The 26,786-nt window shown below is 39.1% G+C and overlaps 1 protein-coding gene across 7 annotated transcripts in view; it reads right to left on the reverse strand.

The window, feature by feature from the left end:
• The window catches only part of LOC107577175 (roundabout homolog 2-like), a 78,122-nt gene extending 55,411 nt beyond the window's left edge, over positions 1–22,711 (reverse strand). For all 7 annotated transcript variants that reach the window (XM_016263310.1, XM_016263302.1, XM_016263291.1 and 4 more), the window contains exons 1-2: positions 22,459–22,711; positions 12,571–12,897 (exon numbers count right to left, since the gene is read on the reverse strand). In XM_016263310.1, the coding sequence (XP_016118796.1) occupies positions 12,571–12,897; positions 22,459–22,528 (397 nt within the window). In that variant the 5' untranslated portion in view covers positions 22,529–22,711. The remainder of the gene's footprint in view (positions 1–12,570; positions 12,898–22,458) is intronic.
• Between the last annotated feature and the right edge of the window lie 4,075 nt (positions 22,712–26,786).

Consider the following 26,786-nt stretch of genomic DNA (forward strand, 5'->3'; position numbering starts at 1 on the left):
TGGATTCTCAATAGACTGCAGAAATCGAATGGAGTATGAGCCTACGAGGCAACTACAGTGCTCTTTTACCACACCACACGTGGTACTGAAATCATAAGAGGAGACAGGGTTCAAACTCAGCGGAGCAGTCAAATTCTGAGAGCGCTCTGCATGATGCGTCAAAGCATATCAGTAGGACAGGTCTCGGGATAAGGCTTGACGTTGAAGCCTGTCCTCGCAGGGGTTTGGGGAAGCATTCTTGTTCATCCAAAATCCTCTGATCCTTCAAGGTGAGCCCTTCTGCTTAAAGGAGCTAGGTAGAGAATTATACGCTTTTGAAACAGACGTCACAAACGTACGCAGGCTGAGACGTGCGTCGTCTCCTTTTTTTGATTAGATTGGCTGGGGAATTTGATTGGTTGAAACTACTTGATGAAATTGAACTGTCATCTTTTGTTCCAGAATCTGTGTGTGATCAGTTTTTGTGACCTCAAATTTTAAAATTTACAGGAAAAGAACTGGGCCGGATTTGTGTTACTGTAAGGGACCAAAACCAGTAAAAGGAATTAAAGGCCAACGGAAATGTAACGGCTTAAGCAAGTATTGCTTTTGCTGGCAGTGTGTGTGTCTATGCCCTCCTACCTTCTAAAACAGACCAATATCCTGGCCCATTGCTCTCTCCCATCTCTCCGATGCCAGCTGGCAATGCCAACGCGAGAGAGGCAATCAATCATCCCAGGGCTGGTGTCTGCACAAACTCTCGGGGTATATGGATTGCACAGTCACATATGCAGTGGAAGGAAAATAATTCAGCATTCCAATGACCAGTTCCCATCAATCACAGCACATAAACAGGCTTACTAACTTCATTTTAAGCTTAACTGTTGTTTCCCCACTCTACAGATCTGAGGTGTTTTAAAAATGCTAGGCTAAAGTTCAGATCTGGATCAAGGGCATTTAAAAAAAAAACATGCCAACCTACAGGAAGCACTTCAACTCACCTTGCAATTTACTATGCCAGTAAAATGGACAATTACAATTTTATGATCTCTGTTAGGAAAATGAATAGATGCAATTAAACAGACCCTATGGTGGTCAGGCTCTCCCAAAGTCAACAACAATGATTACACATCATTTAACCACAACCACAGAGTGAAATGACTGAGGGATATGAGGGATATGAGTAAGCAAAATTGCAAATGAAAATGTTAGAAACCAGAAAGTTCAGACTAGAGACCTGCGCGGGATTTTTCAGTCCCGCTCCCGCAAGATTCTGTCCCGCGCCCGCCCGCTCCCACAGAAATATATCTAATCTGGTCCCACTCCCGCCCGCAAAAGCCTGCATAAAAGTAATCTATATAGATTTTTTTTCAGTACATCGAAGAAATTTACATAAAATGGTTCTGTAATATCTCCTAAGCTCCACAACATACCAGCATAAACACTCCCGATAAAATATTTGTTATTTAGGCTAAGCATCAACATTCACATTCACAAACCACTGGTATTTTTAACAGAAAAGCAAGCTTGTGCTGCTGCGTGCATGGTTTGGCATGGCAGAATGCAAGCAGCGCTTCCTTTATTATCACTAAAAGCTGACATCTCAGTTAATCGTGATCTCATAAAGCTCTGTTATAACACATTAAATATATGCACAATGAATCTTTCACAGTGTCTACACTTCGTGTGATAAAATGAGAGGATTCGTGAGCACGCAATTTCAGCACTGCGGTGAGTAGATTCTAACTTAATCACCTCTGATTGGCCATTGCGTTCCAGAAATCAGCTGAGTCTGTGATTGGCTACATTGCTCAACCTTTTAAACACGTGTTATAAATAGAAACTATGCCTAGCTTGCGCATGTCAATCATTTTAATGTTAATATTAGTTGTTCTTTTTGCTTTTGTGCAACAGATAAATAACAATTTATATTTTTTAAACAATTTATTGCTTTATCAGGCATATAACATGCAAGATGAAATGAAAATGACATCAAAAATTTTCTAAAGATATACAGTGATATAAAAACACCCGCGCCTCGTTATGATTTTTAAACGTGTAGTACGTGCTCATGTTTATTCAACGAAGCCTTTTGGAAAATCGGTCAGTTTTGATATTGATATTGATATTGTGGCCAGAAATAAATAAATGTATGGGAAACACATCCCACAGCACAACCACCTGAGCCCAACTTCAGTCTACTCATCACCTTAACTTTAACTGCGTTTGTAGCCGGCGCCATAGCCAGACTGATAAACAAACACAGACCGGAAGTTAACTTCGGGATAGGCGCATGCGCCCGATGAAACCGTCTATATAAAGCTTGAAGCATCAGAATCGGCATTGGTATATCACCATGACAAGAAATCGGTACTCAGTATCGGCTGCAAAAATCCTGATCGGAGCATCCCTAATACATATATATATATAAAACTTAAGACTGCAGCTGTTGCTGGGAGCTCTGGGGGGAAAAAATTATTTGGTAAACACAGCCAGTTCTTGCCTGAGGATCGCTTGAGGTTGGAAAGCTGATGCGAAATACATTTATTGATTTTAGGACAGGTACTTTCTACAGAAATGTGTATAAAACAAAAGATTAGCTTATGTAATACACAGAGAAGCACAAACGTGGACTTGATGCTGCTTTTGAAGGAGTTAAATGGCATGAAACCTGCATCAAATATACTGTCAAAAGCTTTCATGCTGTTGTACGAAAATAAGTAGAGAGCTTGTAAATGGAATTTAACAATCACGAGAACAATGTCTAAAATAATCAATGGATTCTCAATAGACTGCAGAAATCGAATGGAGTATGAGCCTACGAGGCAACTACAGTGCTCTTTTACCACACCACACGTGGTACTGAAATCATAAGAGGAGACAGGGTTCAAACTCAGCGGAGCAGTCAAATTCTGAGAGCGCTCTGCATGATGCGTCAAAGCATATCAGTAGGACAGGTCTCGGGATAAGGCTTGACGTTGAAGCCTGTCCTCGCAGGGGTTTGGGGAAGCATTCTTGTTCATCCAAAATCCTCTGATCCTTCAAGGTGAGCCCTTCTGCTTAAAGGAGCTAGGTAGAGAATTATACGCTTTTGAAACAGACGTCACAAACGTACGCAGGCTGAGACGTGCGTCGTCTCCTTTTTTTGATTAGATTGGCTGGGGAATTTGATTGGTTGAAACTACTTGATGAAATTGAACTGTCATCTTTTGTTCCAGAATCTGTGTGTGATCAGTTTTTGTGACCTCAAATTTTAAAATTTACAGGAAAAGAACTGGGCCGGATTTGTGTTACTGTAAGGGACCAAAACCAGTAAAAGGAATTAAAGGCCAACGGAAATGTAACGGCTTAAGCAAGTATTGCTTTTGCTGGCAGTGTGTGTGTCTATGCCCTCCTACCTTCTAAAACAGACCAATATCCTGGCCCATTGCTCTCTCCCATCTCTCCGATGCCAGCTGGCAATGCCAACGCGAGAGAGGCAATCAATCATCCCAGGGCTGGTGTCTGCACAAACTCTCGGGGTATATGGATTGCACAGTCACATATGCAGTGGAAGGAAAATAATTCAGCATTCCAATGACCAGTTCCCATCAATCACAGCACATAAACAGGCTTACTAACTTCATTTTAAGCTTAACTGTTGTTTCCCCACTCTACAGATCTGAGGTGTTTTAAAAATGCTAGGCTAAAGTTCAGATCTGGATCAAGGGCATTTAAAAAAAAAACATGCCAACCTACAGGAAGCACTTCAACTCACCTTGCAATTTACTATGCCAGTAAAATGGACAATTACAATTTTATGATCTCTGTTAGGAAAATGAATAGATGCAATTAAACAGACCCTATGGTGGTCAGGCTCTCCCAAAGTCAACAACAATGATTACACATCATTTAACCACAACCACAGAGTGAAATGACTGAGGGATATGAGGGATATGAGTAAGCAAAATTGCAAATGAAAATGTTAGAAACCAGAAAGTTCAGACTAGAGACCTGCGCGGGATTTTTCAGTCCCGCTCCCGCAAGATTCTGTCCCGCGCCCGCCCGCTCCCACAGAAATATATCTAATCTGGTCCCACTCCCGCCCGCAAAAGCCTGCATAAAAGTAATCTATATAGATTTTTTTTCAGTACATCGAAGAAATTTACATAAAATGGTTCTGTAATATCTCCTAAGCTCCACAACATACCAGCATAAACACTCCCGATAAAATATTTGTTATTTAGGCTAAGCATCAACATTCACATTCACAAACCACTGGTATTTTTAACAGAAAAGCAAGCTTGTGCTGCTGCGTGCATGGTTTGGCATGGCAGAATGCAAGCAGCGCTTCCTTTATTATCACTAAAAGCTGACATCTCAGTTAATCGTGATCTCATAAAGCTCTGTTATAACACATTAAATATATGCACAATGAATCTTTCACAGTGTCTACACTTCGTGTGATAAAATGAGAGGATTCGTGAGCACGCAATTTCAGCACTGCGGTGAGTAGATTCTAACTTAATCACCTCTGATTGGCCATTGCGTTCCAGAAATCAGCTGAGTCTGTGATTGGCTACATTGCTCAACCTTTTAAACACGTGTTATAAATAGAAACTATGCCTAGCTTGCGCATGTCAATCATTTTAATGTTAATATTAGTTGTTCTTTTTGCTTTTGTGCAACAGATAAATAACAATTTATATTTTTTAAACAATTTATGTTTAGATAATTTCTATTTTGCGGGAGTCCCGCGAATCATTTTATTCTCCCGCATCCCGCACACACACACGAGTCTCTTCCCGCCCGCACCCCGTACTCGCCCATCAAGAGTTGTCCCGCACCGCACCCTGTTACGTTGGGTCCCGCGGTCCTCCCGCGGGAGTGCAGGTCTCTAGTTCAGACTCTAACTGGATGAGCCACATTCTGTGTGAGCTGCACACAGGTAAATGTACATGCAACTACTATTATTATTATGAACTATATTACTTGGCAGAAGAATTATTTATTGTGATTATTATTTATTATTATTATTGAATTGTATTTAGTTGAAATAATAATAATAATTAAGTATTTAGATATTATTATTAATATTATTTCCATTTTATTATTACAGTACATTTAGAATTATTTAGATGATGATGATTAAATGTACTAATAATAAATGTAACTACTAATTTAACATTCAAACAAAGTAAATTGAGGTGTAACTACAGAGAGATAAATGAGAGTTGTTGATGTCTCAGAGTTGGTGGCAATGATTGAAAGTGGATGGTGGCTCCCCTAGGGTGTCAGAGGTGGGCTGCATTGTCCCTCGTGTCCTGTCTGCTCTGGTCATAACCCTGACTATACAAAAGCACACAGATGTACCCCTGCTCATCAAGTTGAGTGGGGGTTTAGTCCAAACTCCTCCTTGCACCACCTGTTGCTCATTCAGCTAAACACTCTCTCGTTTCCTTTTACATTTCCCTCTCTTTTTTTTCTTTCTGTCCCCCAGCAGTTTATTATGACTATCTTCACTGCATATCTCTCCTCTCCCTCCGAGGTGGCCTTGTGTTCATATGTCTGATCTGTGTTACTTGTGGCTGGCTTTAATTAATTCATTAGGTAGTGAGAGAGTTAAATAGCCCGGGGACAGAAGGCTTGTGTCTGAATGACCCCACCCTGTCAGCGGTCTCCCTGACCCCTGGAGTTCGACGGGCTAAGTGATCTCATTATTACTGCACGGACACACACGCGGCCACATGCGCGTCTGGACAGACCGGGTCGGTTTTGCTGGTTAATATGCATTTGCTAGAAAAATGCATTTGCAACTTGGCACCTCTTCAATATTTCGGGAAATTCAGGGAGATTAATAGCTCACATAGTCACAACGAAGGCTCTGGAATAATAAATCTACTTTGTGGATGCATCACATCAAAGTCTGAACGAAGTTTTACTGAAATTGTCTTCTGAGCCAGAAATCTGATTCATGCAGTTTTTATAGCTGCATCAGGGCGTGTCGTGCATTAGTGCTACAGTAAAGGTCTGCTCACATTTAATTAAAAATCTTTACAATGCTTTTTTACAGTGCTCTTTTCTGCTGGTTTCATAATCAATTTATACTGAGGAGTTTCAAAGTCTTAACTGCTCCGGGCCACCCTTCAGCACTTACACGGTGTCTAGATCCAAGGCAATAAGGTTAATAGCACAGAGGGCAGGCGGCCCAGAGGGGGACAGCATGCCCTGCTGACCATAAGCCACTATTACTTTAGATTTGTCCTAGACTGAGGGGCTTTACCCCTGCAAGTGCAAGGAGGAGTTTAGACTAAACCCCCACTCAACCCCCATAGGCTTATCTGTCAGGATGTCTCCAGCTTAAACCCTAGAGGTGCAGAGTGACCCATAAGCAAACCCTTCCATCGCCAGCAGAATGGCACAACTCAGTCTTTCTGCAGACCTTAATAGTATGTATAATACTTTAATATTACATTTACAATATATTAAATTAATTCTAATTTAATGATGATTAATTATTTGGTACAATATATGAAAATATTGTTAAATTAAATCAATAAAAACTCAATAAAATAGATAATATATTTATATAAAAATCAGTGTTTACATTTTTTTAAATAAATATTTGCTATATATTGTTAACTAAACAAAAAATAATAATAATGTTAACTAAATATAAACTTGGAAAAATGGAATGTGTTCAACTGAATAATTTTTGCTGTAGTGTCGAGAATCATGAAATTTCACCTAGGTTGAGGACATCATGACAATCCTAGTCACAATTCAGTCCGAACTGGTTGCTGACCTGTGTTTTTGCAGTACAACTGGTTTTTGGGACTGTCCCCATGAGTGGAAAAGTGTGAAAGTTTCTCGTCTCTCACAGCTAATCAAAACAAAAGTATAATTTCTTTCTTTCACCTGTTCGTTCACAACATTCCACAGAACAGCTGCTGTTCTGTCTTCGCCTGTTCTCCTGGAAACCAGTCCTGACCCCCCCAAATCAACTTTGATTAGAAGCTCCAAATGGCTGATGTTTACCCATAAGCCATGCAAAAGCATAAAGAGGGGCGACACCAAATGCTGAGCATCATTTAAAAAGTAATAAACCACAAACCACAGTTGAACCATCACAGATCCATTCCCTTTCATCTATCATTTAACGTGTGAGAGTTCTGTCACTGTAAATCATCCCAGCTCCGGCTTCATCATCTGAGTAATGTAACCGTGCCTACATAACTCATCACCTCGACCATAAATACCACCTTCAAAAGCAGCGTATATAAACAGGCTGTTAAAACACTCTCTGGGAATTCGGTCCCTCCCACGCATACCGGGCCAAGAGCCTGTTTATTCTCACCAGAACATCTCGCGTTTGACCGAAGATCTGTGCCCTCCTAATGTACGACACGCTGCCTGCTGGTGGCAGATCAACACGCCTGGCATATGGGTGCCCTCCTTCTCCTTTCTATTTATCGTTCTACCTCCCTTTCTCGCTTTATATATACCTCTCTCTGCCAAACCCCCAAAACCTATGAACCAGACAAGCTCTATGGCTGGCAACAGACCCTCATTCCCATCTCCCGTCCACCACCTGGCTGATGGAGCCGTGCCACGATGGAGAAAGATGATCTCCATGCAGAGAGCTGGCACTATGTGCCCAAATCTCATCACCACAATGCCCACAGAGCTTATTCCATCAAAATAAAGCTATTCTGAACTTTTATTGCATTAAAGGAATATTAAAGGGATAGATCAACCAAAAATGGAAATTCTGTCAGCATTTACTCACCCCTTACCAACCGGTGCGACTTTTTTCTACTGTGGAACACCAAAGAAGCTATTCTGATTTTTTGTTTTCAAACAGTCATTTTTTGTTCCACAGAAGTCGCAGTAAATGTGCGCAGTCATATGTTAATGTACCCGTTATGATGTCACAATCAGTTTAGTCTTGCATAAATGGCCTCATTGAACTAATTAGGGACATTTACATTGTGAAATGAAGTTTATATACTGAATATAGCTCATATTTTTGACTGACTAAGCTATACAATCAATGTATATTATATATATGTGATTTCCTAGAGGAAATGTCACATTGTCATATCACAGGAGAGCCAAACATATCATAACTAATGATGTAGGCCAGTGTTTCCCAACCATTTTTTAGTCGCGGCACCCTTTGGAAATTTTAACAAACTTGTGGCACCCTACAAAATTTATATAAATATTTGAATTTCTAACTTCGATATGATAATTTGAAAAGTATAGATATTCGGTACAGCAGGGAAGAACTGCAGAATATAATGTCATACAGATATTTTTAATATTATTAAAAAATTGTGTCCATCAATGGTGGTAATCATTAGGCTAATTTCTAATGAAGAGACCAATTTATATGACATATTTTAATGTAGGCTTTTATACATATCTAAACATTATTTAATTACCATTATAACTAGCTATCTCACAAATTTTTGCTCACTCAGTGTTTTTTTAATTTTACAGTGGGGTAATTTTGGTGCAGTAGCACGAGATAGCTTGATTTCAAACTTTGAATTGAATAAAAAATTACAAGTAAGCAGTCAATAATAAAATAAGAACAAATAAAGAAATTAATAATGATAGCACAAATAAAAAATAACGACAGGCCTTCGAATTAAATAAATTGCTTTTTAGTTTTTCAGGTAGGTCTAACAAGTAGGGTTAAGATATTTAACTTTTTTTTTTTTTTACCAATTATCCAAATAATGTTTAGTCCTAGAAAGCTATTATGATCAGAACACGTGAGCATAACATAGCGGTTAGCATATCAATGAATGAGAGAGCAGCTTTACCATAGTTGCCCATATACCACACCATGTTACAACACAGTAGGGCTATTGCAGACAGAAACAATACTGTACTACATCGATGTTTCCTGTCGGCTCAATTTTTGAGTGGACTTTGCTGTTCCGATGAGCATGAATGGTATACGAGTGGAGCGACTGAACACGCATAGAGCGGGATAACGGATAATACGCAGAGCGTCACTCCCATAGGGTCACACCACGTGAAAGTGAAACCTGAGCGGTGAACTAATTTTCGGCAGCTGAAATTTCGGTGCATCTCAAATTATTGGCGACATCAGAAATTTATATTATATAATAGATGCTTTTTTGAACATTTTAGCAATTTAATTTTTTACACGGCACCCCTGCTCTCGACAGACGGCACCCCGGTTGGGAAACACTGATGTAGGCAACCTGGATGATGGGGGCACAGATAAAGGACAGGACGGACGGTTGTGCGGTTCAGGAATCTAGACCTAGAATCAACTCATGCGGGGCTCTAGAACTATTTGTGTACCAGAATTCTTTCCACTGCGCACATTCAGTCTACAGTTAATGATAATGACAGTCTCGTTTGAGGAACATAGACTGCAAGCGTTTCTGCTCAATGTGAGAAGAACTCATCCAAAAACCTTTCATTTGTAGGGGTAAACTTGGGAATTTCAGATGTTTGATTATGCGTTTAGCTTGTTTTCGGTTCACTGAGGTAAAAACATATTTTGTAGACACTCCTTTGTAAAAGGAGTTACCAAATTTCCAAGCATAAAATGTATAGTTTCTATCGTATTCTGGATGAAAACCGCTATTTTTAATGCAACTTTGGAAAATTGCTAATTGCTAGTTGCTAATTTTCTCAGCAACAATATAAAATGTTTTATTCAACAGACCATCTGTTCTGCAACCCTCACGTATCACGAACTTACAATGACCTTAGAGTTTTGAAACCACACAGTGTCTTTTAGGTGCCGGATATCACTAATAAATGAATCTGAAATGTAGGTTAATGGTTTTGGTAATAGCATCACACAGTCAGCCCTATATAATTGAATGGAGTTATTGTTCAAATCCAATCTGAAAACTCAAATATTTTTGATATGAAAATATGAGAGAAAGATAATTTTCAACGCTGATAAGAAATAAAAATCAAACTGAAAAGAAACCCAATCTGAAAACACTCATTGAGAATGAGAATAAATATGATCCTGCAGCAAATAACCATTATTTCCAGCTTTAGAGAGCTGCAACAACTTCAATTAATTCTGAAGTCATCAAAAGGAATACAGTTTCTTTGCTTTCCCTTTTAAATAACGATATTGCAGCTCGATGGGGAGGTTCAGATCCTAATTAGATAGCAGAGTGTGAGTGAATTGTAAATGCTTTGGGTTTTGAAGCATTTTGCAATAAGAATGCATGGAAGAGGAATTTAATAGACAGAATTTATGAGTAGCTGGAGACCAAATCTCCGTTTTGGCTTTGAATTGTGTGAGAATGGTACAATTCTTTCCAAGCAGTGCCAGAACATGGGGACTATTATGTCTCGCTGATATCTCAGAGCAGATGGTGAAATACTCGAGCAGGTGAAGGATCTTTCCTTTGACAACACTAGGGATGCACCGAATGTTCGGCAACAGAAATGATTCGCAGAATAAGTGAAAAGACCGAATAAATTGTACCGAACAATGATATGACGCGATCAAATAGCAACCAGCGAAGAGTGAGAGGCGTGCTCTTTATAATGCAGCACACAAGCAGTGTGGAAGCATTTAAAACTGTCCGAGAAAGACGCAAAAATCATTACAAGCACTGACAGCGAGAGACGGTTTAGGACTGCATCGCATGTCTTCGATGAGAAGAGGAAGGGGTGATTGTTGCTGGTTACTGTACGATGATTGAAATCGCGAAAGGGTCTTAAACAATTAGTAAATAAACTGCAGAGCGTTATGTTTTCTAATACACGCACGCATTGCATGTATTCTGACAGCGCTGCATGAGCTCACGGCGCAATCTGCTTGTTAACCTATTCGAATTATGCAGAATAAGTGAAAAGACCGAATAAATTGTACCGAACAATGATATGACGCGATCAAATAGCAACCAGCGAAGAGTGAGAGGCGTGCTCTTTATAATGCAGCACACAAGCAGTGTGGAAGCATTTAAAACTGTCCGAGAAAGACGCAAAAATCATTACAAGCACTGACAGCGAGAGACGGTTTAGGACTGCATCGCATGTCTTCGATGAGAAGAGGAAGGGGTGATTGTTGCTGGTTACTGTACGATGATTGAAATCGCGAAAGGGTCTTAAACAATTAGTAAATAAACTGCAGAGCGTTATGTTTTCTAATACACGCACGCATTGCATGTATTCTGACAGCGCTGCATGAGCTCACGGCGCAATCTGCTTGTTAACCAGGGTTCAAAGTGCGAGGAAAATCTGCTCTGGTCAGTTGCGCAGTCACATTTTTTTTAATTTTTACAAGGCACGTGACAATGCGATACGTATGACGTATTCGTAATGAGACTCATTTATAAATCTGCCATTGTCAACAAAAAGAAGCATTGAGGTCTTCCTGCGCATTTCCACCAAAACAAAAGTTGAGAAAAACTCTATCAACATTCATAAATGTTAGTATTGTAATTTTACTGTTGTTCTGTAAAATAAAATAAAAAGTAAGACAATAATAATGATAATAAACATTACAACAGCTCTGTTAATACATTTATTATAACATTCCCACAGTGTTCAAATTAGGATCTGTAATATTTTCTAATGTTTTAATATAAGTTTCTTCTCAGCAAGGCTGCTTTTAATTGTACAGTAAAAATACATGCCTGACTCAAGAAGGGGGTCTGATGGCCAAAAAATAAAGAAAGAAAAAAGTTTATTAATTTAAAAAGTTAAATTGTGCTTTGTTGGTATAGTGTCTGCTATAATGTTAAAAAAGTTCAGTGTTAAATATTTTTAAATTGTTGTTTTGTAATTGATTTTTTTTTCTTTGAAAAGCAAGACAAAAGAGTAAAAGCACATTTTGGCTATTTAATTCATGCAATGCTGGGGGAAAAAATTGGCAAAATACTTGGGGAAAAAACTCGAAAATCCGTATTCGGTATTCGGCCCAGTGATTCATTTTGTTCGTTTTCGGCTTCGGCCGAGAATTTTCATTTTGGTGCATCCCTAGACAACACCATTTAAGGTCTGCAGGCCACCTAGAAACGATTCTGTATAAGAAATCACAGAGCTCTGAGGTCGCATGACAAAAACATTATGTAGCGGAAGCATAATGAAAATGCCGATAATCTAATGACCAAAATCAAATAGTGCCATCTGCATTAAGTTAGTGCGTATTGGATATGGGAAGCCCTGCTGTTAAAACCTGGAGCCATTCCATGAGAAACACTGAGATGCTGGTGGATTTTTTTAAGCTAACATCTGTCACCTGGAAGCAGCCAGCATTACGCTCCTCTCTTGGCTATTTCTGGGGTTGAATTTATCTTGAATACCAGCTATCATCCATCTACATTAATACCACAAATCAGATTACCTCCTCTAAAACTAACAATGACCTCAGTGCTTTACTCCATCCAGGGACGATGGTTATGGGCCGCCGCAGCGAGTGGAAGACTAAACAAGATCGAGTGGAGATGGAGGAGAAGGGAAAAAATGAGGAGAGCAGGACAAAATGGGAAAGCTTTATAGAAAAAAGATGAGCACTGCGGAAATTTGACGCCGGAGAGATTGAGGAAGAGGGCGCGAGGCAAGGATCAGAGAACAAATGAGCCGACTTACTTGCGACCTCCAAAGAGGCATTACGGCTGACAGCCTCGCCCAAGTAATTCCTTGCTACGCACACGTACACCCCTTCGTCAGGCTTGCTGCGCCTTCCGTGAACGATTCGGAGGAAGAAGAGGGAACCGCTGGGGAGGAGCATGCGGTGGGAGCGTGGATCCTCACGGTCCGTTTCGACACGCTCGCCATCTTTGTACCATTCCACCATAGGGGTCGGCCGACCTTCGGCCTTGCAGTTTAAAGTGGCGGGCTCGCCCTTGGAAACAATGAGGTCTGAGGGGTGTTCGACAATCCGTGGCGCGGCATCCTCCAGCCTCGGTCGAGATCCTACAAGAGAGAGAATCGGTGGTCATTATTTGCATTACATGCAATTGAGAGAATTTGGTATACAAACAATAACACCAACACAGTGTCTAGATGAGACTCAATTCAACAAGCAATACAAGTACAGTTGTGAATCTCTGACAGCGAACTGATTTGATTCATGATTCACTGCTTTTCAATTTAAAAGTTGCATATATACACTACACAATTCAATTCGATTTTCTTAACAACAATTTCATTCGGTAGTCTTTAAAATTCATATTTATTTATACGATTCTTTATATACTTTCCTTAAAGGAGTAGTTCACTTCCAGAATGAAAATTAATTTCATTCAAAATCATTTACTCACCATCCACTTGTTCCAAACCGAACAGCAGATGGGCACCATTGACTTCCATAGTAGGAAAAAAATACTATGGAAGTCAATGGTGTCCGGATACTAACATTTTTCTAAATATCTTCTTTTGTGTTCAACAGAAGAAAGAAACTCATACAGGCTTGGAACAAGTGGAGGGTGAGTAAATGATGACAGAATTTTCATTCTGGAAGTGAACTACTCCTTTAATGTAATGTGGGCAAAAAAAATAAGTAAGAATAAGTTTACTGCACCAAAAGTAACTTTGGACAGAGAAGAGAACGGGAGCTTTTCTGCCATTAATTTTGTAAAAATTTCACATAAATTTGTAAAATTATTTCATAATGTACATATGCATTAACATAACATTTTAAATTACATAAATATTGCATCTTATTTTAACGAATCATAATAATTTTTTTAATTACTGACCAGCCTAAAAAAAAAAGAATAATTTAAGTAATATTTCAAAGTAACATGACCAATGGGAAATCTCACTGAAAGTAGACATTACTTGTCATCAGAAACTTCACACATGGTGTTCAAAATCTATATAAATAAAGTAATCTGATGACTACTAATTAGCCAAAAACTTTAGTTTATTCCAGGCACAGAGCAAAAATTCTCACTTTACACCAAAAACAGCTCTTAATTCCAGTTGTAGCTTAGCCAATAAGATGCACAGACTTGGATCCAGCACCTGCTTTACCAAAGCCATCTTTACAAGTTGATTATTCATGTCACTGTTGACAAGGATGTAAAATACAATTTCCGTCAATACTCAGCTAGGTAAAATTAAGAAGTTATACATATGTATTGCTCATATGCATGTCATAAACTGGCAGCATGAAAATGATATGCTCTAAATTCAACCGCTATCAAAGAAAACAGAAATTTGTTTCAATCCCGCAGTAGCTGGAATGCTGGGATATGTAAATATAATTTGTCTTCTGTTTTAAGGCACATATGAATTCATGCTGACTGCCAAGGGTTTTTTGTTTCACACAGTTGTTGAGGGGGGTAGGAAGGAGAAACCGGTGGTATGGTAATTCAGGTAGGCTTTCAGAAAGCTTTGAAATTGCTTTTTTCTCTCCCAATTTGAATGACAGTGTGGTGGTGGGACAATTACAGATGAATAACAACAACATAAACGTATTCTCGACAAGATCGGGGAATTTCAGCCATCAGGAGATATCTGGGGATGAAAGTGAGACATTGAGCATGGTGATTTTGGAAATAATTACCAATCCCAGTGGCAACAATTATATTGGGGTTTAAAATCTGTGACAGGAGAGAGACTGTGATTCCCCGCAGTCAGAGTGAGAGATGGTGAAAATATCCTTCAGTTGGAAATGAATCATGTGTGATAGCTCTAACAAAAAGCTATAGACATCCCCCTGGGGAAACGTCCATCACCACCTTAAAATACACAAAAGGTTACAGAGGATTATGAGGAAAAACAGTAATGCATTTCACACACACAGAGATAAACTCTAATCTAACAGTTTACACCAGCAAAATGGCATTAAAAATTGTGCTTTTAAGGATTACTTCTTACCATTCAGATCTGCAAGGTTTTACTTTGCTTTATTACTTCATATTCAGTCGAGTGGATAAACACCCCTGGGCCAGAGACTAATGCAACTTAAAACAAACCCATTTCCCAACCACTTTACCCCGGCCATGAATAACATGACACAATGACCTTACAGTAGTAGTACATTGGGCCCCGTCCACAAGAGACGGCAAAGGCCAAACCGCAAGCTTTGTGTTCACCTCAGAATCCCCAGGACTGTTGCCCTTCTACTTTTTGAAAACAAAAAGCCCCGTGGCCCCGTTGGGTTAAGGGAATGGAGACTGCCAGGGTTTGGCTAATAGCTTTTAGCGGACACTTATGGACTGCTAAACAGACTGCGGTTGGCAGGGGGTGGAGGAGAAACAGTGGGGTAAGAATCCAAAAACAAGCTTCTAAATAAAACAAACCAAAGTAAAGCCTGAGCTAAACTTCTACCAAAACAGAACATATCTCACCGAAATGTGACCTCGAGAAGACCAGGGGGACTTGGGACAGTCTAATAGCGACCGAATGTGCATAAAGAAGTGGAAAACAACATCTGGAAAAGCTGATTAATCACTCGCTCTGAGCTTTCCGAGTCTTCTAGATCAACGAGTCGCCCATTATGAGGCGCTAGAAATACTACTTGAAAAAAAAAAACCATGATGGGCGTTTGGGGGATTTTGACGACTCTAAGGAACTCTGTGGTCTCACACCCTGTCAGAGAAAATCAACCCCTCTGGGAAACAGCGCACTTTAAGGGCCTTCTGAGGCAGATAACACATGTCAAAGAGCATCTTTTATATAACAACCCTCGGAAACTAACATTAAAATGTCTCTGGTACTGACAAGGCAGGAAAGAAGTGCTCAAATACGGAAGTGAAGAAGGCAGAACAAAGGTGATATAATTTTAATAACCTCGTCACAAATGGCTGCTTGGCTCCAGTGTGAATTGTGGGAAGTGCTTTGATTTCTGGTCGCCGAGCGAAATAAAACTGAGACAATCTTGCTTGCATTAATTATTACTGCTGTTCACCACGGCAAGTCACTCTTTTTCAAGTATGTCTGTACTACAGACATGAATGGTACTTCAAACCATGTGGCTTGTTAAGGATTACATTTCTTAGTGACCACACTTATGATTTTCACATAGGAGATAAGACTATCCCTCCAAAAATACTCTTAAGTTACAGGAGGAACCTGAATCATATTTTGTGGATACTCATGGAGACTTTTAACTTTTAACCTAGGCCAGTAACTAACCACCTAGCAACCAAGCAACATACCAACAACCTAGAAACAGGGTTTTTGTTAGTATGCCTTTTAGATTCCAATTCAATTTCTGTATTTGAATTGAATTTCATTTTGAGGATGCAGAATTGCCTACAAGATAGATAGATAGATAGATAGATAGATAGATAGATAGATAGATAGATAGCTGGGTCAGTCATAAACATGAGCAGCCCCGGCATGGCTGGATACAAGACTGACATGAAGGGAGGGAAGAATTTTCTACTTGAGAAAGGCATATGAGATAAAAGACTAATTAATGGATTGCATAATAACGCTGTGCATTCATATGCTGACAAAGTGAATGCATAGCATTAGCAGCCAAATTAATAATACTACTTTGCATTTTTAGATTTAAAACAGAATATAATATTATGACAATTTTCAGATGAGTAGTGTCATTTTTTAAAAATGTTATACACATAAAATATATCAAATGTTTGATATGAGATAAAAGAGAATTCCCTCAGGGAGCACTTTTGCCCTATTTTGGGTAACTGGGGCATTTCTGTCACTTTTGGTGGCAGTTTTGCCCAAAGCACTGGAACCCACATTTCTGACTGGTCTGAGAGCTAGAGACTAGAGACTGTTAATTTGCATTTCTTAGTCTCTCTACGGCACAAATCATAACGAGGAAACTCCCAATAAAATATTTTGTCATTACAACAGACAAGATATCTCACAATAAAAAAATAAACAATAATAATAATGCTAAAAAAAAATTTTAAAGCTGTAAATTCACACAAATTTTTTTTAATGTAAAATGCAAAATGAACTCAAAACAGTAAATATATAAATATTATATTAAATATTAAAATATGAAAATACATCAGATGTAACATATCATAGCATAAAACATAGTACAGCGAAAAACTCTCTACTGTAGTTTGTTGGTCCATCAGCACTAGCCTGCAAAAAGCATAAGTCATGGTATTTTCAGCAGGGAAAGCAGCAGATTCCTGCAGTAAGAGAAACTATTCTGCATAGAATAGAGCTGATAATATCAAAGTTTTGCCACACGTCTGTGGAGACACGAACAACAACCTGTTAACACTTCAAGTGCTCCGACAGAGACAAAGACAAAGAATACTGATACCACGAAAAAAACAAACATTTACAACATTCTTTGCATTGCACTCAAGGACCAATTCCAGTTCTGCCAAGCTGCGATTTTGATCTACACGGCCATTAAACGACAACTGCGCACGTAATGTCCATGTCTAATAGCCCTCTGAACCTGGCAAGTGTTATTTACTGAAACAACACAAAGATCACGACTGATGAGGATAATGGGGTCTCAAAGCCAAATAGGAGTGTGTGTTAATGAAGATAATCTAATAGCAGTGCCCATGCATACAGAGACTGAGTCATTAAATTGGAGCTCCTGATGAGACAGCACAGACGGCCCCGGGCCCTTTTGTTTACAGTGTGCCCAAACACACAACTATATACACTATTAGCCAGGTCTGTTTGCATCAACTAGTAAACGGAGCGAATAAACACAGACCAGAGTAGGGCTGCATGATATATTGAAATATCGCAATATGCATATCGCAAGGGCGTGCGATATCTGAATCATTTTAATAATAGGCTACTTAAATCAAAACGTTGCAAAAGGTCAAAGTTTTAGTTTGACGCATATAGCAGAGAATTGCTTGACGTTAAAAAGAGTTAAGTGCAATAAGTTGCAGAAAACAACTCTTTGCCGTCTCGTCTTGCTGTCTGACTCACACCTGAAGTGCGCGCACACATATGTAACTAATGTTAATCAAACAACAAAACGGCTATAACAAAGATTAATATAAATTTAATTCATACATTAAAAAAACACTATAGTGTTATTTTACACTTAATTATAAAATTTCTGCACCTGAATACTACTGTTTATTTCATCTATGCTTGTAAATTGTGTATTTCTTTTTTTTCTTTTTCTTTCTTTTTTTTACTGACTGTTCACTTGCCTTTAATCATGTTTGAACTTTCTAAGACTATAGTTTTTGCTGTGGTATATGAAGAAGTACTTAAAGTGTATGGAAAGCAAAGTTACAATGATATAAAATTAGTGTCATTATTTTTTGTTTGTTTGTATGTTCACACTGATGTTAAAATTACATTTTCTGATTTGTGACATTACTTTTTTTGTAATGCTAAAACACTGCCGGTCACTTTCAGAAGTTGTAGTGATTATTTCTTTTCCAAGAAATGTGAAACAAATTGATTATATAATTTTAATTTTTAAATATTTTAAAATATAATTGAAATTGATTTTACACACTTTAAGCAATATCGTATCGCATATCGAATATCGCATTTTTTAACAAGGTATCGCATTTCGCATTTTTCTTCAATATCGCACAGCCCTAGACCAGAGGTCTCTGTTTCTCCAAGGACAACACAGTTGCACCATGTAAACACTCAAAGCACAAGCCAGCTGTTTAAGAGTTGGAGTGAGTTGTTACTCAGTGTGAGAGTGTGGTAATCTAGGTTCAGCAGGTCCTGATAATGAGCAGTCATACTGTGCTGTTTGTCAGAAGGAGTGGATCAAGAGGAATATCGTAATTTTTCGTCCAAAAGTGATCCAAAAATCAAAAGAGTGGCTGAGAATTCATGCCATGGGAACTGTGCTCCAGGCCTGGAGATACTAAGGATTCTTTGTCTGGATATGTAAGTGGTATGTCGCCTTGGCATGTAGGTGGCCCCTGCAGTGCCCCATAGATGCCCACAGCTTCTTTCCACACACTGGCACACAGATAAACTGCAGAACCCACTTGAAATTATCCAAAGTCTTCAACAAGCTTATCTTAATGGGTATATTTACATGTTGGGAAGAATGAGTAAGCAGGGTCTAAAGTTAAAAGCTAGCACAACATGTGTGTAAAAACTTAGCAACTCTTCTAGCAACTCTTTATCCATTCATCCATTGAAAGGTGTGGAAACAAGTTAATGTTGGACCTTTAAGGTATGTGTTTAACTGCAATATATATTAGCAAGTATATTATTGTGAGAAAAAAAATATACATTTGAGGGCCAGAAAAAAAAAAAAAGAGAAAACTTGAGGAGTTTTGGGATTTAAAAAAATATATAAAATTTACAAATTAAAAAAAAACCTGTCAAAACAATTTACTGTGATACCTTGCTGTTGGATTGCAAATGCAGCTAATGCATGTGTTTCAAAAGCTTATACTTTAAATAAATGTGCTGCTTAAACTCAAACACACTTTCTCTGTCTCTCTCTCTCACTCAATTTCAGGGCTTCCCAGATTTAAGAAGGCATTGATCTTTTTGCCATTTTAGTTACATGGATGGATGATGGATGATGGATGAAAAGACAGGGATGATGGGGAGAAAAAAAAAACCTGCTACTGTTACAGCCTAATGTGCGAAAAGCCCCAAACTGAAAAGATCCCAGGAACAACCATGAACTTCCTTATTGTATTATTGCTGATATAAACCACGCTGACTACTATCGAGTTATTGGATGGGAAAGATAATCACTAAGCCGCTGCTGTAGGGCATGTCAATATCGAAGTGGTGAGAAATTTTCTGATTAAATAGAGAGGCAGCTATATTTCTTGACAGGAAAGATAAATATCGAACTCAGTCAGAGTTAGATTGCTAGATAGAAAAAGTCATTCATTAATTAAAGATACAATCTATAGTCATTTAAAAAACAGCCAAAGAGAGTCAAAAGTGGGTTATGCACTTTTCCTATCGACAGCTATCTAAATGAATGATGTATTTGCAGAGACAATATCTCTCCTTAAACCAATTAATCCTTGTATGTGTGTCACTTCTTCAATCCAGGTTTCCACATGTTCAACAGTTCTGCAAACGTAAAGCAAGCTACCACTTCAAGGAAACAATCACAGACGCATATTTAAGAATGCTGAAAAGCTAACAAATTATAATTGAAACTACTAGTCATATAAACACACTCCGAGAGTTTAGTTTGGCCTCTCTGATTCCTTGTATAGTGTTTCCCATTTGGAACACGGCTTTGAGGGTCACCACAGCCACTGGAACTAATGCGTAGGGCCATTAAACTGTCTTCATCTGTGGCCAGAGACACAAGGCTGGACAGATTGATGCCAAGGCATTGTGTTGTGTCCCCATTCACCCCCACACAGCAACGCCAGCCAGAGCCGCCATCTTTAGGGTTCAATTCAAACTTCCTGTCTCATAAAACCAGAGCCGTATGTGTTTCTGGCTTCCTTACTTGACCAATTAAAAAGCTACCACAAAGAGGAGGTGATAAAAATGTGCTATTTTGGAAGATGAGCTACGCACTTGCATAGTGAAATATGTGCTTTTAATCAAAGGTGTCAATTTTTAAAGCACATTTGTGGTGCAGCTATATTAATTTTTAAGTAAGATCTCAGCAACAACAAAAGAGTGCCGGAAAGATATTGCCAAGCTGTTTTGTTTCCCGGCATGGATCCAGTAAAGAGCATCAATGTGCCGGGACAGAAATCAGACTGAGACATCAGAGCGTGCTCAGTAGGAGATGCGGCATTTATCTCCCTCCTTATTGACAGCCTCTCAACAGCACACTGTTTACACAGAGGAGACAGGGAGTAACTGTGCGAGCGAGCGTGTGAGAGGGAGACGCAGACTTCTCTGAGTCACACTTCTCATATACACGCGCGCGTGCGCAAACATGCTTCGCTTCAGATCTAAGGAGCGACGACAGTCCTGGAGATGCAAGACATCAAAATAAGCTGTCGTGCATGGAGGGAAAACCCTAAATGACACGCTTTACGCGAAAAGTCATAGAGTTTTTGAAATGCTGCCAATCAAGCACATTTTACAGTATAGGACGTATTGGCTACAGATCCTTGTGTGTTCATTGAAAAATACAAAAGAAATGCTGTGCTAAAAAGTCATTTTCCACTAAGGGTGTCATTACCGAATGAGTCAAAGGCCGGCAGTCGTTACTCGTTAAATGCATTATTTGGGGACAATCCGGGAAGAGCCAACAGCTGTTTGTGGCTGTTTAAAATGACTTCAAAAGGAGCCGAGCAAACACACGTCCTCCTTGAGCTACAAACATAACATAGCCAAACAACAACTACACAACAATCACACTCGGAAAGGATCAGGCACCTATAAATGAAAAGTTGAAGTGTAAATCAATGCTTTTTCTTTCAAAAACCATATCAGGTGTGAGAGGGTGAGAGGAGATAGCCAGCGGCCCTCACCACATACCTGAGCTGGATTAAGTCAGAGGTGTGGGAAAAGAAGGGACAATGATAAATTCAGCAACAATCTGACCCAGCCTCACTTTTTGGGATGGTTTTGAGCATGTTATAAAAAACAGAAATGGTTTTGGTTTGACCAGATCTGCTCATGAAACAAAAGAAGAGCACAGTATTGACAACACAGTTTAGACTGGACTATAGATCTGGTCTGATCTGATCTGGTTGTGCTGCCCTTGATTCAGTGGCAGATTTTGTCAGCGGTTATATTGGAGGACAGATCTCAGAGGTAATGTTTACTGCCCCCTAAAACAGAACTTCTTTTGACCAGCACTGCCAGCAATACCACTGATCCAAGCACGATTCAATTCAAGTTATGCAAGATTGTGGCTCAGTGTTTGCAGCCAGGGGTCCTGAAGGTAGAGACATGAAAAGAACATTTTCATGGCATTTCTAACTCTTAGCTAATTTGTACATTATTTCTAACTAATGATCTATCCTTCGTCCCTGAGCTGGTTGGAAGTCTGAATGAGAGGTCTTTCAGACTGTAAGGGTTAAAAATCCCTAATACAACGGAAAAAGTATATGCAATAGATTAAAATAGTTAAATAATGAAGATATCCTTAGTTTACTATATATTACGCATTATCTCTAAGAGAATCCTCTTGAATTCAAAAGCTAATCTGTCCTAAAGTGAGGGTATTTACTGTAAACTGGGTCAGCTGGTCTGTTTTGAACATATGTTCATGTATAAACAACACTAGGTATTAAGGATAAATCTATAAATCATCTGTTTATTGTTTACATTAAAAGCATTCTATATATAGGCTATGCCTTCTAAAGACACACGAGATGCTGTGTAATTCAATCAAAAATGAAAGGTTTGACTTTACTATAACTTAAGATAAAGAACATCTCAACCAAAACATATTAACTGTCTGAATATTAAAAACAAATATTGTTAGGGGGAAAAAATAACTGTTCTACTGCTGTGTATGAGTTCTGTGTCTATATAAATTATGTGCATTATCACCGTGCAACCTAAACAACACCACCCATAAGACAATATTGACGTTTAAAAACACCAGAGAAGGTGTCGACAACTATTTCACTCATTTATAATCCTCATCTGGCCATCTGTCGCACTGTAGTATTTTCTCCACCTTACCTTGAGACACGCAGATGATGGCAAACACAACGAGCAGCGCATCTAAAGTCCTGCGAAACTCCATCACCATCAGATATAAAGTCCACTTCAGTCGCCTTTATCCGGACAAACAGTCCCTAAAATCACCCCAAAAGCGCTACAATCCGGTTGAAGTGCGAGGAGACACTGAAGAACTTTACAAACTAGACCCAAAACGTACCAAAAAAAACTGTGTCGGATGATATGATCATCACAAAAACTTCATATTCCCGTGTGCGTGATCTGGGGGTTTGACTTTACCATAACTTAAGATAAAGAACATCTCAACCAAAACATATCGACTGTCTGAATATTAAAAACAAATATTGTTAGGGGGAAAAAATAACTGTTCTACTGCTGTGTATGAGTTCTGTGTCTATATAAATTATGTGCATTATCACCGTGCAACCTAAACAACACCATCCATAAGACAATATTGACGTTTAAAAACACCAGAGAAGGTGTCGACAACTATTTCACTCATTTATAATCCTCATCTGGCCATCTGTCGCACTGTAGTATTTTCTCCACCTTACCTTGAGACACGCAGATGATGGCAAACACAACGAGCAGCGCATCTAAAGTCCTGCGAAACTCCATCACCATCAGATATAAAGTCCACTTCAGTCGCCTTTATCCGGACAAACAGTCCCTAAAATCACCCCAAAAGCGCTACAATCCGGTTGAAGTGCGAGGAGACACTGAAGAACTTTACAAACTAGACCCAAAACGTACCAAAAAAAACTGTGTCGGATGATATGATCATCACAAAAACTTCATATTCCCGTGTGCGTGATCTGCAGATAAAGAGTCAGTGTAACGGACAGATAAGATGTGATGCTCACAGTCCGTCCCAGACGCTCTTACTTCCTCCAAGATTCATTTCACAGGCAAAACATCTTTCGTTTCTCGCTTTCCTGGAGTATGGAAAAAGTAATAGCCCATTCAGTCAGATTTCCATCCCAGCCGCTGCCCCGCACTCTTCCCTTCGCTGTGAATGAACGGATTTACTACTGTCGCGTCTCCGGGCGACTGTCTCGTGGCTCAAGCCCACCCCGCGACTACATTCAGCAGTTACCCACACTGGGATAACAGCGCTCTTAAAGGGCCAGGCGCTTGATTTCGCACAATCTGCAGATATCGCTGTAAATAATGAATGAATGAAATTCTGGAGTGGTTGTGAGAGATGGTTCACCCAGTAAATCTATCATTATTTACTCAACTTCGTGTTGTTTCAAAGTCGTATGATTTTCTTTCTCACTTGGCGCACACAAGAAGATATTAGGCAGAACTGATAGCCTCACTCACCATTGACTTTCACTGTATCATTCCATACAATGAAAGTGAATGGAGACTGGCGCTGTCATTCTGCCTAACATCTCCTTTTGTGTTGAGAGCGTACAAAGGATGAGAGTTTTCATTTTTAGGTGAACAACTCCTTTAAAAACATGACAGTTTTAGTAGATCACATGTTTTCTGAGAATAATGTCTAAAATAGCGTTTTAAATCATTTAAAGGAATAGTTCACTCAAAATGAGAAATCTGTCATGTCCTTCCACATTTCTCTCTCTCTCTCTCTCTCTCTCTCTGTGGAACACAAAAGGAGATATTTTGAAGTATGTTTATTTCTGCTCTCTTCCGATGTATATTAATAGAGACATGGTTGCTCCAAAACTGAAAAAATAAAAGCACCATAAAAGTATCATGAAAGCAGTCCACTTGTGCATTATACTGCAAGTCAAACAAGTGATAATTCAAATATATTTATTAAGATATAGCTAAAATGTAAAAAATAAAAAAATAAAGAAATAAATTGTAAAATGTAAAAATTTTCACTGAAAATCTTCCCTCTCTGCTGTATGGGTCATTTTTATAATACTTTTATGGTGCGTTTTTCTTGGAAACTGGCAACCCGTCATACCCAATTCACTGTCATTGTATGGAAAAGTGTTGCCAGAATATTTTATAGAATTACTGTTTTTGCATTCCACAGAACGAAGAAAGACAGGTTTTTAATATGTGTGGGTGAGTAAATGATAACAGGATTTCCATTTCTGGTTCAACTACTCCTTTAAGAGCAACTACAGTGCTATATACTGTATATATATAGGTCTAAGTTTAATCATCATTAAAATGAAGAGCCTGTGGGTCGAGGTGCTAAGGTGCAAGAAAACTGTTCAATTCATTTCACTATTACTTTTAAATTCTGTTCTGTCTCCAAAAAAGCAGCATCAATCAGCCCCTGAAGATTCCGGGCTCTTAGCAAATCATCAATCACAGAAATGTCAGTTTCATGGGAATGACTAGATCAGAAGTGAAACGCAATATCAGAGGTATATCAGTGTGGTATGAGGTTCAGACAATGAGACATGACACAGAAGACCCTCTGTCTGCGCCAGGTAATGATGGTGGATGATAACAGTGGATTCAGCCCAGGCAAATAACAGCAATTAATCGCTAAAGAGGGAAAAGAGGGCTATTTTGTATTCACCGCATTTCACTCTTTCCATCCCAGCCGTTTTCTCCATTATAATGAGACTGTATTTGTAAAAAAAATTAACCAACAAATTGCATTTCATGTTAATTTGAAGATTGAAAGCTCAACATGCAAGTTAGGGGTTGTATTTATCTTAATTTTCCTAACGTAGTATATTCTCTTCCATTATGTTCACAGTGGAGGACAGTCGGCGCCTGGAGCACGCAGAGAGCTTCTGGAGCAACTACCCTTGATATTGTCCTCATGTATGATGCATGAGCAAGTTTAACTTAATTGCAAAAATTGATTAATTGAGCTTCAGCGTGTAATTGAATAAAACATGATTCTGTTTTCCCCTAAATACATTTCATCTCTCTTATGACTGATGCAGCATACTCCAGCTACCATAAAACATCAGCTGGATGCGTCAGGACGAGCGTGCAGTCTGTGAATTTAGCTGAATAATCACATTAGCATGAGAGTTATGGTGACATCACATCATCACGTCTTAATGATGCCATTAAGCAACAGTCGCTGGAGTACGCCAAGAGCGGGAGTTCGGAGAACATCGCTGCAGATGACAGATTATCACTGAATTTATAAAAGCTAACAATGAGTTGCTTAATCTTTCTCACATTGAGGAGCACAAACACTCTGCTGTTGTGTTATTTAACATCTGCTTTATTCATCTGAGAACTACCATAACTTAACCTCTCAAATAAGGTGGCAGCAAAACTGACATCAAATTTCTTAAGCTACACAGAGATAAAAAAAAAATCACCTTGGTGGAAAAGTATCAGACATCATATCAGTGCTGAGCAATCAGCATTGACAGCAGAAAACGTTCTGAAAACGTTATAGCACTATAAGTAATTAGCCCATCCACCATACAGCCGCTTGAGTCTGTGCCAGCAAAACGTCATTTATTACACTGATCAGCCATGAACACCTGATAACTCACACTGAACAAGGCCCAAGCCATCTGACACTGTGAATTTAAAGCTCAGCACATCCCAAAGAACAAATTAACACACAAATGAGACATATTCAAGTATTTAATGGAATATTCAAAGATCAGTGGTAGTTAAGCTTAATATAGCTTTTGTGAAAACGTTCTGAAAACGTTATAGCACTATAAGTAATTAGCCCATCCACCATACAGCCGCTTGAGTCTGTGCCAGCAAAACGTCATTTATTACACTGATCAGCCATGAACACCTGATAACTCACACTGAACAAGGCCCAAGCCATCTGACACTGAATTTAAAGCTCAGCACATCCCAAAGAACAAATTAACACACAAATGAGACATATTCAAAATTGGCTGCTACTAATAATCCCGGGGGGCACGGTGCACATTTAGATGCCCAATTTCCTGATGCTCTTCAATGCATTAGTATTCCACTTTCCCTAACTCTGCCTGCCTGTCTGTCATTCTATCTCTCTCCCTCTTTCTGTCTATCTCGCTCTCTCTCTCTGTCTTTGTCTTTGAGCCCCTCTGTTTGAGGCCCCCTTAATTGTAGCTCCGTGAAGCGAGAAGGTCCCTCTGTTCTCCTCCACCATCCTGAAAGGAGCTGAAATTGGTGTGTATCAGACGACCAGGCCCCTTCTGTTAGCATCATATATGTGGCACAACACCGCAGACTCGGTAGGAAGTCTGACATTAACCCCTTTTGTTTTAGCAGGTCCGGTTTTCAAAGGAAACGACTGGTTTCAAGAGTTAATTATGTAATATGGCCACATTCACTCTTGGCACAGGAACTATGTAAGGTCGACTCGCATGCACAAGCCTCTCAAAGATGGCTGCTAATTGGATAGCTTTGACAATATGGTA

Source organism: Sinocyclocheilus grahami, unplaced genomic scaffold (assembly GCF_001515645.1).
Source record: "Sinocyclocheilus grahami isolate Dianchi unplaced genomic scaffold, SAMN03320097.WGS_v1.1 scaffold32.1, whole genome shotgun sequence".
NCBI lineage: Eukaryota > Metazoa > Chordata > Actinopteri > Cypriniformes > Cyprinidae > Sinocyclocheilus > Sinocyclocheilus grahami.